This window comes from Typha angustifolia, chromosome 11 (assembly GCF_048772165.1).
Source record: "Typha angustifolia cultivar Huaian chromosome 11, ASM4877216v1, whole genome shotgun sequence".
Taxonomy (NCBI): Eukaryota; Viridiplantae; Streptophyta; class Magnoliopsida; order Poales; family Typhaceae; genus Typha; species Typha angustifolia.
Genome location: NC_133249.1, coordinates 10,048,012 through 10,060,186, shown reverse-complemented (window position 1 = coordinate 10,060,186; position 12,175 = coordinate 10,048,012). Strand labels below are relative to the sequence as shown.

Here is a 12,175-nt window from a genome sequence, read left to right as displayed (position 1 = left end):
CCATACACGTGTAGGTGGCATTACTGCTAGATGTGTATATCCCCCCTCGATATATGAGATGATGGATGGTTATATGATAGATAATTGTTTTTTTAGAGTATTTATCCTGTGTGGTGAATAGCTCGGTGAGCGATGATAAGTATGATTAATGCCTTGATAGGCATGAGATGACTAAACTGCTCTTTTATTACTATACATAACATGTAAACACTATGATTGAGATGTGTACGAATAAGAGGTTGTATCAAGCTTTATATCTGTGTGGACTTATCTTGATAAGTTAGGAACTAGCATGGTTTAGGATAGTGACCGGTAATCTTCATCGATTGCATTGATTTAATAACTCATATTAAGTCATTTCAACAAGCATATTGTTATTGCTAGCAAATATAAGCATACAATGTATATACATATACGATTTCATTATTTTAAATGGTATGGATCCTACTCGCTGGGCTGTAAGCTCACCACCTCTTGGTGGCATTATTTCAGAGCTAGAGGACGCAAGTGCGGGTAGCGAGGAGAAGCTGCCTTTCTTTTTCAGTATGTCTATTAGTTGTATTAAGCCCCTACGAGGGCGTTATGATTGATGATGTATTTTGAACTTTAGCATTATATTTTGGATGTATATTTGGAAGGCTTGTTGTGGCCTGTGGAACTTGTACCGGACTCTTATGGTTGAGTTTAATTATGGTGAATTTGTGATGTTGTGTGCCTTGTGAAATTCTTGTACTGATAAGTCATGTGATGCACCGTGTGGGAGGGATTTACCCACACGGTTTACACGTGTATTTGGAGGTTTGAATGTTTCAATACTACTGTCCTCATATAGCGAAAATCTCATTATCGTCCAAAATAAAAGCACCATTATGGTAAAACAAAATTATCACATAGATGTTTCATTCTTATAAACGTAATGAATGAACGATGGTAGGACAAGATGATGAAGACAAAACCTAACTTGGAATAATAAAAAGAGAAGAAGAAGATAAAATAGACATGGAAGAAGAACAAGAAGTAGCTTTCTCCATTCCTACAACATCCAATCTAAGGTTCTAAGTATCGGTTTCAAAATCAGGATCAGGCGATTAAAAAAAAATGTATTGACTGTATCGGCCTTTCATTTCAAACAATTCAGAATAGGGATTGTCTAAATCAGCCATATCGGCCATTCTGTTTCAGTGATAAGGATTGGGATCTACTGATACTTGAATCCAAGGTCCAATCATATTACATTTACGTAAAAGACTATTGCTTTCTTTGCTTCTAGCATTTAATGAAACACTCGAATATAGAAAAGACAAAATTGGAAGGAAAAAATAGTTAACACATAGCCTTCAGTCATCTACCACATCTACAAGCCTCTACTACCACATGGAAGGTTATGTCTCCATCATTATCTTCACCCTACAGTCAACGTCTATCACTATCTGATCATATCCTCAACCCTAACCACATTTCACCGTCACCCACATTAGCCCTAGCCATCCATCTACTGTATCTAATCCTAGATCTCATCTCATAGCTAAGTCTTACCACGACCTTTCTTTTAATCCAAACACCATCCCCACAACCCTCTTCCCTCTCTTATAATCCTAGGAACTCTCGCCTAAAGTCTCAGCTACAATAGATCACCAAATCAAGCTTTCCATACTCAATAGCCTGTATGGAACTCTCACGCACTGCTTTTAGATATTCATAAGCAGCCGAGCGCTAGATTTAGCTCAGTGCGGACCTTCTCTGGTCAGTGCACACTGCTGCCAAACAGCAGCAAGATCTTATTTGTTGACGTCTGTTTTTACTGCAATTCTTAGTTGGGGCATACTATCTTGGTATTAGAGCTCGAGTATCTCAAGTTAGTCCACATCAATTTGGTATCAAAGCTATCTATATTGCATCAATTGATCTCAGAGCTAGTCGAACCGCATCAAATAACTCTTGAAATATAATTAGCGTACAAGACTCATGATATAAAATTCAGTTAATTGCATTGACTAGTAAGACCACAAGATAAAAGAAAAAAATGAAATACCATACCTCTTTGAAATCTAGTTCTACATAAAGATGGGGTGCAATCCCTTCATCCTGAGTTAAGAAAATAATATGAAGTCACTGAATAGGATCAAATTAAGCTTGCAAATTCCAATTCAAGGAGTGTTTACTTTTGACATATATGGAATGTAAATTGGCAAGCATAGTCATATTTCACCACAAATCGCCATCAGGTTACTAGTACTAATATTAGGTGCCTATAATTATCTCAAAACAACTTACTATTAACAAAATAATAGCTAGACTAAAATGGAAAATAACCAAGAAGACCGCAAGCACTGGAAGAGATATTCACATACCAACAACTGAAAATAAGTGGTATCAAAGCCAGCTCCAAGAGACAAGATCTGCTTTCGCTTTTGGTTGTCTCCATCGCTCAGTCCCTCCAACTTCAAAAACTGAAGAAGAAGCTTGTTGAGGACAGCCCAACGAGAATAATATCCTGCAAACAAGATTAGCAGAACCACAGAAAATTTTTGAGTATTCATAGTATATATATATATATTATATAATTAAAAATCTTGTTTGAGATTTGATCAGAAAATTGAACCGCGGTTGATTATTGGGGCCCTTCTTATCGGTCTTCTGACAAAAAAGTGTACATAATCATCCTTCATGTATCCTTTGTTAACACAAGACCTTTAAAATATAAACAACATATATTTAGTTCTAGAATTAAAAGGGCAATATTATAAAGGAAAATGTGCAGCTCTTTTCCCAGTGACCTAAATGTTTGCAGCATAGGATAAGAAAGATGAAAATGATAAATGAATTGCATAAGATTCACTGGAAGATATTATTGTAACTAATATAAGTATTTTGCATATGGTTACATAGCTTGATTTTAGAGTTCATGAGTACTCCCGTTTGAACTTAGAAATAGTTACAGTATTACATTTTGTGGAGTCGTACTGACTATGAAGAAACACATTGACTGGTATTTCTTGCTAGGTAAAGATTGTGAGAGCTTCACGAGTCATTTTTCAACAATGGACAAAACGCACAAAGAATAGCTGATTTTAACATATGCAAATCAGCCATGGCAGACATCATTGCTGATATTAATATAACCATCTTAATTTTATCATATTATGATGCTGATAACAAATTAAAGTTCCATTAATGCATATACATACAAATGATAATGTAATTAACCTAAGAAGAAAAATTCAGAAATCCCAGGAGCAAAAAACCTCATAAAAGAAGCCTAAATGGCCCAAACTAATACTTGAGTAATAAACAACCACAGAGATAAAAGCAATTAAATGAGAAGGTGAACATGCCAATTGGCCACAAAGGATCCTGTGTAGTCAGTATCATAACTATGAATTAGGTTAAAAGCATGTTGGAAAGGGACTTCTCACAGAAGAGGAAGCAGATCTAATCTATCTTGAAGAATAAATAAAAAACTAACTTAGGCATTCATATCATCTCTAAGGGATGCACACCATAAACTAGATTGAGTACAATCTTGGGTTTTCAGGCTAAATTTCTAATGTTCAAAGTGTAAGAAATAACTGAAATTAAAGCACGAACTAAGCACAATGAATTTATTACAAATGCTTCAGATAACTAGCTAATTACAAAGATTTATTAATAGATTAATGCATACATAATAAGGCAAAGTTCGAGACTTGCACTACCTTTAAAACTTCCTTAGAGTCAGTTTGCAGATATCGAAGCATGTATCAGTTGCCCATAAATTATAAGGAATAGAATTAAACTTAGCCATAAAAAACAGAGCACCAAATGACAAAAAGTGACATATAACAGTTGTTGGTTGTTCTAGAGAGAGTTATTTATAAAAGAACTAGAGACACTAAACATAAGATAGTTGGTTAGGGTCTTAAGAATGTCTAGCAACTATTTACCTTCGTACTTGGCTAGACAGTTCTACTGAGCTATTAAATAAGTCCAAGGACACCTAAAGCAAACTTAGAGATGGAGAAATATTGGGGTTCTATGATATGTCATACATATAGAATCCTAAATCAGTTCATCAAGATCAGATTTATTCAATCCCAAATGTAATAGATAAGGCAAAGAAGAAGGAAGAGGATTATACATGTGAGATGTATTAGTAAGAGCAAGTGACAAAGTAGCATGGTGGGCCGGACACTCTGCTTAGTCATACAAACTCAGCTCCTTCTTGAGACGAGCCTCAACTGTATGTCTGCTCCAAAGTTGGAACACATTTCTAGAGTTTTCGACCAAACTAGCCTTCTTTTGTATTTTATTTACTCAAATAAATCATACCTCAAACTTAATACCAAATAGGTCTATTTCACTATAGTCCTAAATAAAATGTTGAAATGTAAAGTGTTTTACTTTTAAACAAGTCCAACACTGATCATTTTTCTAAGTCAAACATAAATCTTAACAGCGATTTTAATGAAAGAAAAAATGCTGAAAATTTTAACACTTTATTAGGGAAAGAGGATACACATAAAATACTAAACAATTAAGTGTCTTGTTGTTAAAAATATTAAACTATTCAGTGTCTTAGTAAGAAATTGAATTATTCAGTTTTGCAAATCATAACTTTCGAACCAATAGTCAATTTTAGACATATGATATGTCACTATAAAGATAAAAAGAAAAATAAATATAATGATTAAGATTGACGCTTAATTAGATCTCAAACAAGAAAGACATAGGTAAAAATATAAATAAAAAGTTTGTAGCGTCATAACTTTGTGCTCAGTTATTTATTTTAGTCATAAAATATATCATTATGAAGATATGAAACAGATCTATGAGTTGGAACTGCATAACTATTCCTTATAGCCAACTATACTCAGAATCACAACAAAAAAAAAAAGTTCATAGCTCCTCCAAATTTTATTTTTAAAAAAATTTTACTTTTTCTAATAAAACGCTTAATTGTTCAACATTTTCTAAAACGCCAAACAATTTAACATCTTATCAGAAAAACTTTTCAATGTTTCAATCTAAAAATAAAATGCTTATAAATTCAACGTTTTACTTTGGGCTACAGACTACTGAAATATAGTGAAAGAGGCTTTTGATAATAAATTTGGGGTGTGATAGATTTGGGTAAATAAAATTTAAAAGATAGCTAGTGATAAAAACTCCACATCTAAATGAGAATGTCATTGTACTATAACAAATGATGAAGCATCAAAAGTTTGAGACTGCTCTTTGCTTCTACATTGACTTTAAAGATGGCATTTGTCAAATCTCTATATACAGCAAATTGGCATACTGGACATCTCTTTATTCCTCTCTTTTGCAAAAATCTCTTGCAGTTAGCAACCATCAGGTAACATTTATATAAACTAATATAGCACCCGATGAATGGGAATGCGGGATGAGGTAGCGTGCAAATGTGCACAAAGTTTGGGGGCAAGGATTTATATGTGCCAACAAGCAATATGCAAGCCAAGTGGCATATCACAAGCCTACAAGCTGCCGGCACGAGAAACCACTTCATCCTATGATACAAGAAAGAAGGAGAGAGAGGTGACTTTAGACAGAGTGAATGGCTTCAGCATAAGGACAAGGTGAGGGGATGAAGGTGGAACTAGTTCTGGTATGGTTTGCCCAACCAAGCCCAAATCAAAATTCATGAAGTGATTGCACCCAAGCCAAAGCTCCCACCTTTCTCTTCTTGCTCACTTACTTGCATGTCAACCCCTAGCTATTTTGACCAATTTACTCTTTCCTCTCAAATATATATATACCAAGTATGCATATTTCCAAAAATATTTACCAGCATGTGTGCCTTTATGCCATGTTAAGGCCCATATCAGTTGACGGCTTGCAACTACTGCAAGTAAATCGCTCTCCTAGAAAGTGGTTTAGAATACAAAATAATATGCTTTCAATTTGTAGATCTTACTAATAATAGCCAGTAGTTTCTTGCAAGTTTTTAGCGACATGATAAATTTGAACATTTAACGTTGTTCAAGATCATCGTTTTGAAAGGCACTTTTGGTGGCTGCCTTAGCAACGCAGTGCATCTGCCATCCTATAAACTGGCAATGCGGTCAACGCAAGGCAAGAAGGCCATCTTGGCACTTTTGGTGTGCAATCATATTGCCTAACAAGCCTGCGGCCTGCTTAAGCTTTGCGCATCTTAAGCAAATGAGAGAGAGGCCACATGCTCCTCCTTCACTTCGTCTTTTTATTCTCTAAAATCCATCTGCAATGGAGAAAGCTCTATGAACATTAAGTATGTTAGTGGTGCTAAAGGGAGCATCCCAACAAGCGATAGCACGAGATTTGCTACGCGATCGTGGGACTTTAGCTTGGCTCTAATCCTATTTAGGCACAGTGGCAAGGGTTTGCTACATAATCTGATTAGGGATTCCTACTTGTTCGTAGTCCTGTCAAAAAAGCTCATCGACTCGTGAGCTTGGCTCATTTAAAGCTCAATTTAAGCTTAACTCAAGCATTAAATGAGCCGAGTTGAGTTGGATTTTTGAGCTCGAAAGGTTAATCGAGCCGAACCGAGCTAAAGTGATCTCGCTCGAGCTTGACTCTAATAGGCTTGATATATAATATGTGAGATGATATTACATATATGTTATATAGCATAGTTGGTTAAAGCAAATTCTAGTAACCTAGCTAACCAACCTAGGTTCGAATCCTATCCTACACCATTTATTTGCTATTTTTTTCATAAAGATTACAAACCAGCCCACTAAGCCTACAATCCATTGAGCCGAGCTCGAGCTGAGCTAAGTTTTCACCTCTCAAGCTGGGCCGAACTCGCTCACGCTTGGCTTGTTTACACCTCCTACTTGTTGGTGAAGATGATGACATTTAAACTTTTCCAAAGAAACCACAATTCATACACAATGACAGCCAATAGCAACTACTTCGCTTGCTTGTGCAAATGCACTCCTTCATTGATCCAACTTCCTATGCTCCAATGTAATAGAACTCTTTCCCCACTCAATAGTAAGCCAAGCAGACTCATGGAACTAACTAAAAGGCTGAAATGGTAATAGGGCCCATGATCTGCCAATAATCGCAAAAGATCTCAATGTGTACTCATCTAAGCCGAAGGCTTTGCCAAGTGGCATAGTCCACAAAGTGGAGCTAATCTCCATAAGGGAGAAAGGCCTCAGGAGCTCATCATGGCAAGAGTGATTCAAAATAGAGATGGGAGCAAAGGTCATAATCAATCCTCGACTGCAATTCATTTCATAAATTGGTTTAAAACCATGGAATCAAGTATCAGCCGATCCCAATCCTTATCACCGAAATGGATTGGCCAATATGGTCAATTTAGTCAATCCCCACTGCGAATTGTCTAAACGTGGAAGGCAAATACAGTGGATACGATCGATACGTATTACTTTTTTAAGCACTCGATTCCGATTCCAAAATCGGTACTTAGAACCTTGTTTAAAATTGATTTAAACAATTAATCATAGCATATTTTGTTCCTGTTATCTCACCTCAGTCATTGAGAATACAAACTATATCCTTCTTTTCTTTCTCTCTACATTAGGGACATACCACTTTTTTTTCAAAACATTGTGGTCTTTTGACATGTACTAATTAGTGGGTGCATGTCACTCTCATTAGCTGTCATGCTCTCACTCTCTCTCCATATGTACATATAAATATATTTTTTTTTACTTTTTATATATTAAAAATGCCAGCCCGCATTAGCGCCTACCGTGGCCCCCCACATTTTGCCTTGGCGCTTATGGTAGGGTGACCATTCGCAATCTGTGGCAACCTTTCAAAACATTATTTCTGATAGTGATGTTATTATTTATTCTTAATAGTGATGTTATTATTTATCTTCTATGTCAACATCTCATTCTTATGACTTATGAGTCATTATGGCTAATGTGGCTTATAAATGTGTGACACAAAGATACGTAAATTGGGAATTATTTGGAAAGCACACATACTTTTGGTATATATTTATGTTGAGAGTAAATTGGCCAAAAACTCTTTGTCCTTATAGTGTTTGTCCTGCGATTCGAACACATTCATGCTAAAAAACTAACAGCAAATCCAATTTCGACGGCTCATAAAACTTTGGTTAATGATGGCAACAAAATAACTATAAGAGGATGTTTGAAATAAGGATTATAACAATAATCCATTGAAATGATATCATGAATTTTTGCTCTTATAGGAAATTTAATTCCAGCCATTGCATTCAAATTTACTAAGAAACAATCTAGGCCTCCTAAGTTGAAATCTAATATTGTATGCTTCAATTTGTTTCTAGGATATGTTGTTTGCTTCCGACTCAATAAAAAAGGATCCAAGCGCAAGAGGCTCCCCACCTTCATGAGGCTTAGGGTAAGGAGATGCGCACAACCTTACTTGTCAAGTTGTCATCTTAATATTCAAAGCATGTCTCAACAAATTTCACTATTTATTTTCTAAATTATCAGTTCTATACAAAACCCAACTATAACATGTAATTACTGAAATATGATATAAATTAGTAGAATTAATATATTAATAAATAAGAAGTCACAAAAGATAAAAGAAATATAGCTACAGCCATCAAAATAGAATATTACAAAAGTCAATAATCTACATAGATTACAACTATATTGAGCCTAAAGAAGACTTCAATTGAACGCTAATCAAGTTAGTACACCATTCATCATATGCTTCTGGTAGATTTTTCTTCTCGCACATGTCACCAGAGCAACTAAAGGTATCCATCATAAGATTTGCATCTAACCTCTTCATCTTCCTATGTAAATTAACCTCCACATTTTTAATGTCTAGGCACCTTGTTTCCTACTTTCTCGAATTATGTAGGCGATGGGAATCATCAACCACATGATTTTCTACAACACTGATGGAATCTGTACAGTCAAGATGCTTGGCATCCTATGATTGGCTACAAATCATTAAAAGTTTTTTTTCTAACTTCTTCTATAATCACTGAATAGCTTGCCACGAATTCTTTCTTCCTTCCTTTCCTTTTTCCTTTTCTTTGATTTACTCTCTTTCCTTGGATTGGTAGCTAAAAGATGTCTGGAAATGCAGGGATGAGTTATCTGTTGACTTTTTTAATACTAGCCCTTCACTGTAGTATCAGAAACATGTTAATTTACAAACAAGAAACTTGAATCCCCTTTAATAGGTATAGACCCACCATAACCTGCCATGGCAGTCACATCCCAAATTTACAATCCGCTATTTCTTATCACCACAACAATAGCATGGAGGTGAGAATACATATCCATCATCAGGACCCGTAGACCTTGCTCCTACATTTAGCTCTATGTCTCCTAGGCTTTTTTATTATGTCTCTCACCTTCTCTCCAGCTTGTCTCTCTCCTATTTCTTCCAGGATGTTTCCAACTATTGTGGATGCCTTTAAATTCTCCAACCCTTCTCTCTCTCTTTCTCTCTCTTGCCCTCCACCATGAAGATCATGGCAGTAGTGGGTAGTGGGACAGCCATCGGCGCTTGTAATCAACCATGAAGACTGTGACAGTACTGGGTTGTGGGACAGCCATATGCGCTTGTAGTCATGGCATTCTCCTTTTCATCCACTTTCCTCCCAACTTATCACCAACTAGTAAATTCCTTCACAGAAGCCCCTCGCAGAGTACATGATAAGGAGAATACTGATGAAACCCTTTCTTCTGCAGTAAGTCACTAGCATGATCATTCTGTCAGGCAAGGTAGAAGAGAAAAACTTACTTTCAGTAGCATTGGTCCTCAATTCTCTCAAGTCAAAACCAATCATTGGCACACATAGTCAAGATCTCGCGCACCATTTTTACATGATTCAGAATAGGTCAATTTAGACTCTTTTTTCTCACCAAAAAGTTGAATTTAAAAGTTGACTTTCAAAAGTAACCTTGTATGAACCAATTGCACCTGATACAAAAGAGTAATAGCGCTAGCTTGCCAAAGTATTCTACTACAGATACTTCAATAGATGAATTTAAGTCAAAATTTAACAAATTGTGGTGCTTCTGGACCATAATCAAGAAAAGTTCATATGTCATCCCCAAAATTTGATACTATTCGGATCACTTGATCAATGAGAAAAAGACCTCCATAACGGACAATACTATATACTCCACTTCTCATCATGAAATTTAACCATTAAAAGTATACAAATATCATAATCTCCACACACACACACACACACAAAGTCGAAATCAAGATGGCCTAGCCAAAAAACCATCTCGTTGCAAATAAATAACCAAAAAACTGCAAAAAAGTTTAAATATCTTAATCCAATATGCAGGTTGATAGGATGACACCGAAAAGATATCACAGATTGGAAAAACTAGTTTCGCATTCAGGAGAAATCGAAAACAATTTGTGATACAGGAATACGCACAGTTTGCTGGCTGCAGCGTCGTCGTTGGTAGCCTGAACGGCTGCTGTGTTGCTGTTGGACCCACCACCGCTTCTCTCCATTGGATTCCCGATCCGGTGACGAGCACTAGAAAGGGGGATATGGAGGAAAGGTCCCTGTTACGTCTGCGTTGCAAGCCTTTACAGGAAGAAGAGAGTTTTCTACACCGGACGGGTACGCGTTTAGGAGTTGAACATTTTGGTCATCCGTACCCGAACTTTGTTTGCTCAGAAGAGTCCGAGAGGGGCGATTTTGAGTTCTGAATAGCAAATAAGAATTTTTACTCATTTAGCAATAACAAAATAAAAGAGGACTATCGTATTGTAAAATTAGTCGATAAAACCTGCCAAATTATCTATCTTACTAATTTAGCCCTAATAAACTAAAAACAATTATCGTGTCCAGTAATAATCGTCAAATTACCTATTTTCTTCTCCTTACCATGATTTATTGGATACATACTCCATTTCATCTTCTTCCATCTCAATTCAAATATTATTTCTTCTTTAAAATATTTTTATTTGACAATCATAAAAGATAGTTTATTGATTTAACGTCTCTCATAATTTGTTCAATTCTATCAACGAGCACTATTCATCTTCCCCCATCTTGTTCACATTTCACTTTTCCCATCTTATTCAATGTTTATCTTTTTCAATCTTATTCATCTTATTCAACTATTTTTAAAAATAATCTATAAGTCATATGCAATATAATAAGTATCATAGGGTATGTTCACTTATGAAATAAGACTAGAATAGGCATTATCATTTTAATTTTTAATATTAAAAGAAGAAAAGCTAATACTAGTATAAATTATTATAATATTTTATTCAATATTAGTATAACGATTGATAATTGTATTTGATGTGATATAAAATTAATATTAAAATTTAAGGAATAATAAAATTGTATTGGAAATTTATGATATTTTAAACCAAATGATGAAAATATCCTTGAGTATATATTGAAGTAGTAGTAGTAAATAGTATTTTTCTAAAATAATATTCTTTTATTACAACTACGATTACAATACTCTATATACTTACATTATGAGAAATTACCATACACTACGAAATAATGCGAGGATATAAGCCAACATTACGAGATAATGTAGAGTTATAATCATGTCTCTATATAAAAAGTCATGCACTAGAGAAAATATAAGAGACACTGCAAAATAATGCAGGGTTATAACCCCACACTCTATGTAAAATAGTCATATACTAAGAAAAAATAAAAAAGCATTACGAAATAATGCAAAGTTATATAAGCTCACACTACAAAAAAAAATTGTATAAAATAAGATGAGAGATAATGACGAATTACTATACTAGAATAAAATAATTATTGCTTAGTTATTACACCAAAATAAGTCTATTCCTATTTCACAATTGAACGGGGCATAGATTATAAAGATCTTTGATATATATTTATGAAATATATACGATGCACATTGTAACACCCCTGCACACCAAGCGTGTGCACTCACTTCTTCCTCACATCCCCTTCCACATCTCACAATTAGTTACAAGATGTGGGAGAGATCGCCATCATCGATGATAGTGGCCTTACTTACTTGTCTCAACCGATTCCCCTCTTTTAGGTGCCAAAATTAGTGGGCTTCGAGCTCTTCTACCCTAATCTCCCTCATCCATCTTCACCAACCAGCCACCTCTACTATTGACAAGGTCTCTCCTAACTTCTAATCTCCTTATCTATCGAATCATCCCTCTTTCTTGGGATCTCGACCACTTCTTCCCCTTCATCTTTATCCCTTAAACAACATCA

The 12,175-nt window shown here is 35.3% G+C and overlaps 1 protein-coding gene across 5 annotated transcripts in view; it reads right to left on the bottom strand.

The window, feature by feature from the left end:
• Positions 1 to 10,613, bottom strand: part of LOC140770828 (leucine carboxyl methyltransferase 1 homolog) — a 61,422-nt gene extending 50,809 nt beyond the window's left edge. For 2 of the 5 annotated variants that reach the window (XM_073112116.1, XM_073112117.1), the window contains exons 1-4: positions 10,367 to 10,613; positions 2,603 to 2,691; positions 2,352 to 2,494; positions 2,038 to 2,085 (exon numbers count right to left, since the gene is read on the bottom strand). In XM_073112116.1, coding sequence (XP_072968217.1) covers positions 2,038 to 2,085; positions 2,352 to 2,494; positions 2,603 to 2,691; positions 10,367 to 10,446 — 360 coding nt within the window. In that variant the 5' untranslated portion in view covers positions 10,447 to 10,613. The remainder of the gene's footprint in view (positions 1 to 2,037; positions 2,086 to 2,351; positions 2,495 to 2,602; positions 2,692 to 10,366) is intronic. The other 3 variants (XM_073112120.1, XM_073112121.1, XM_073112118.1) reach the window with 2 other exon arrangements.
• Between the last annotated feature and the right edge of the window lie 1,562 nt (positions 10,614 to 12,175).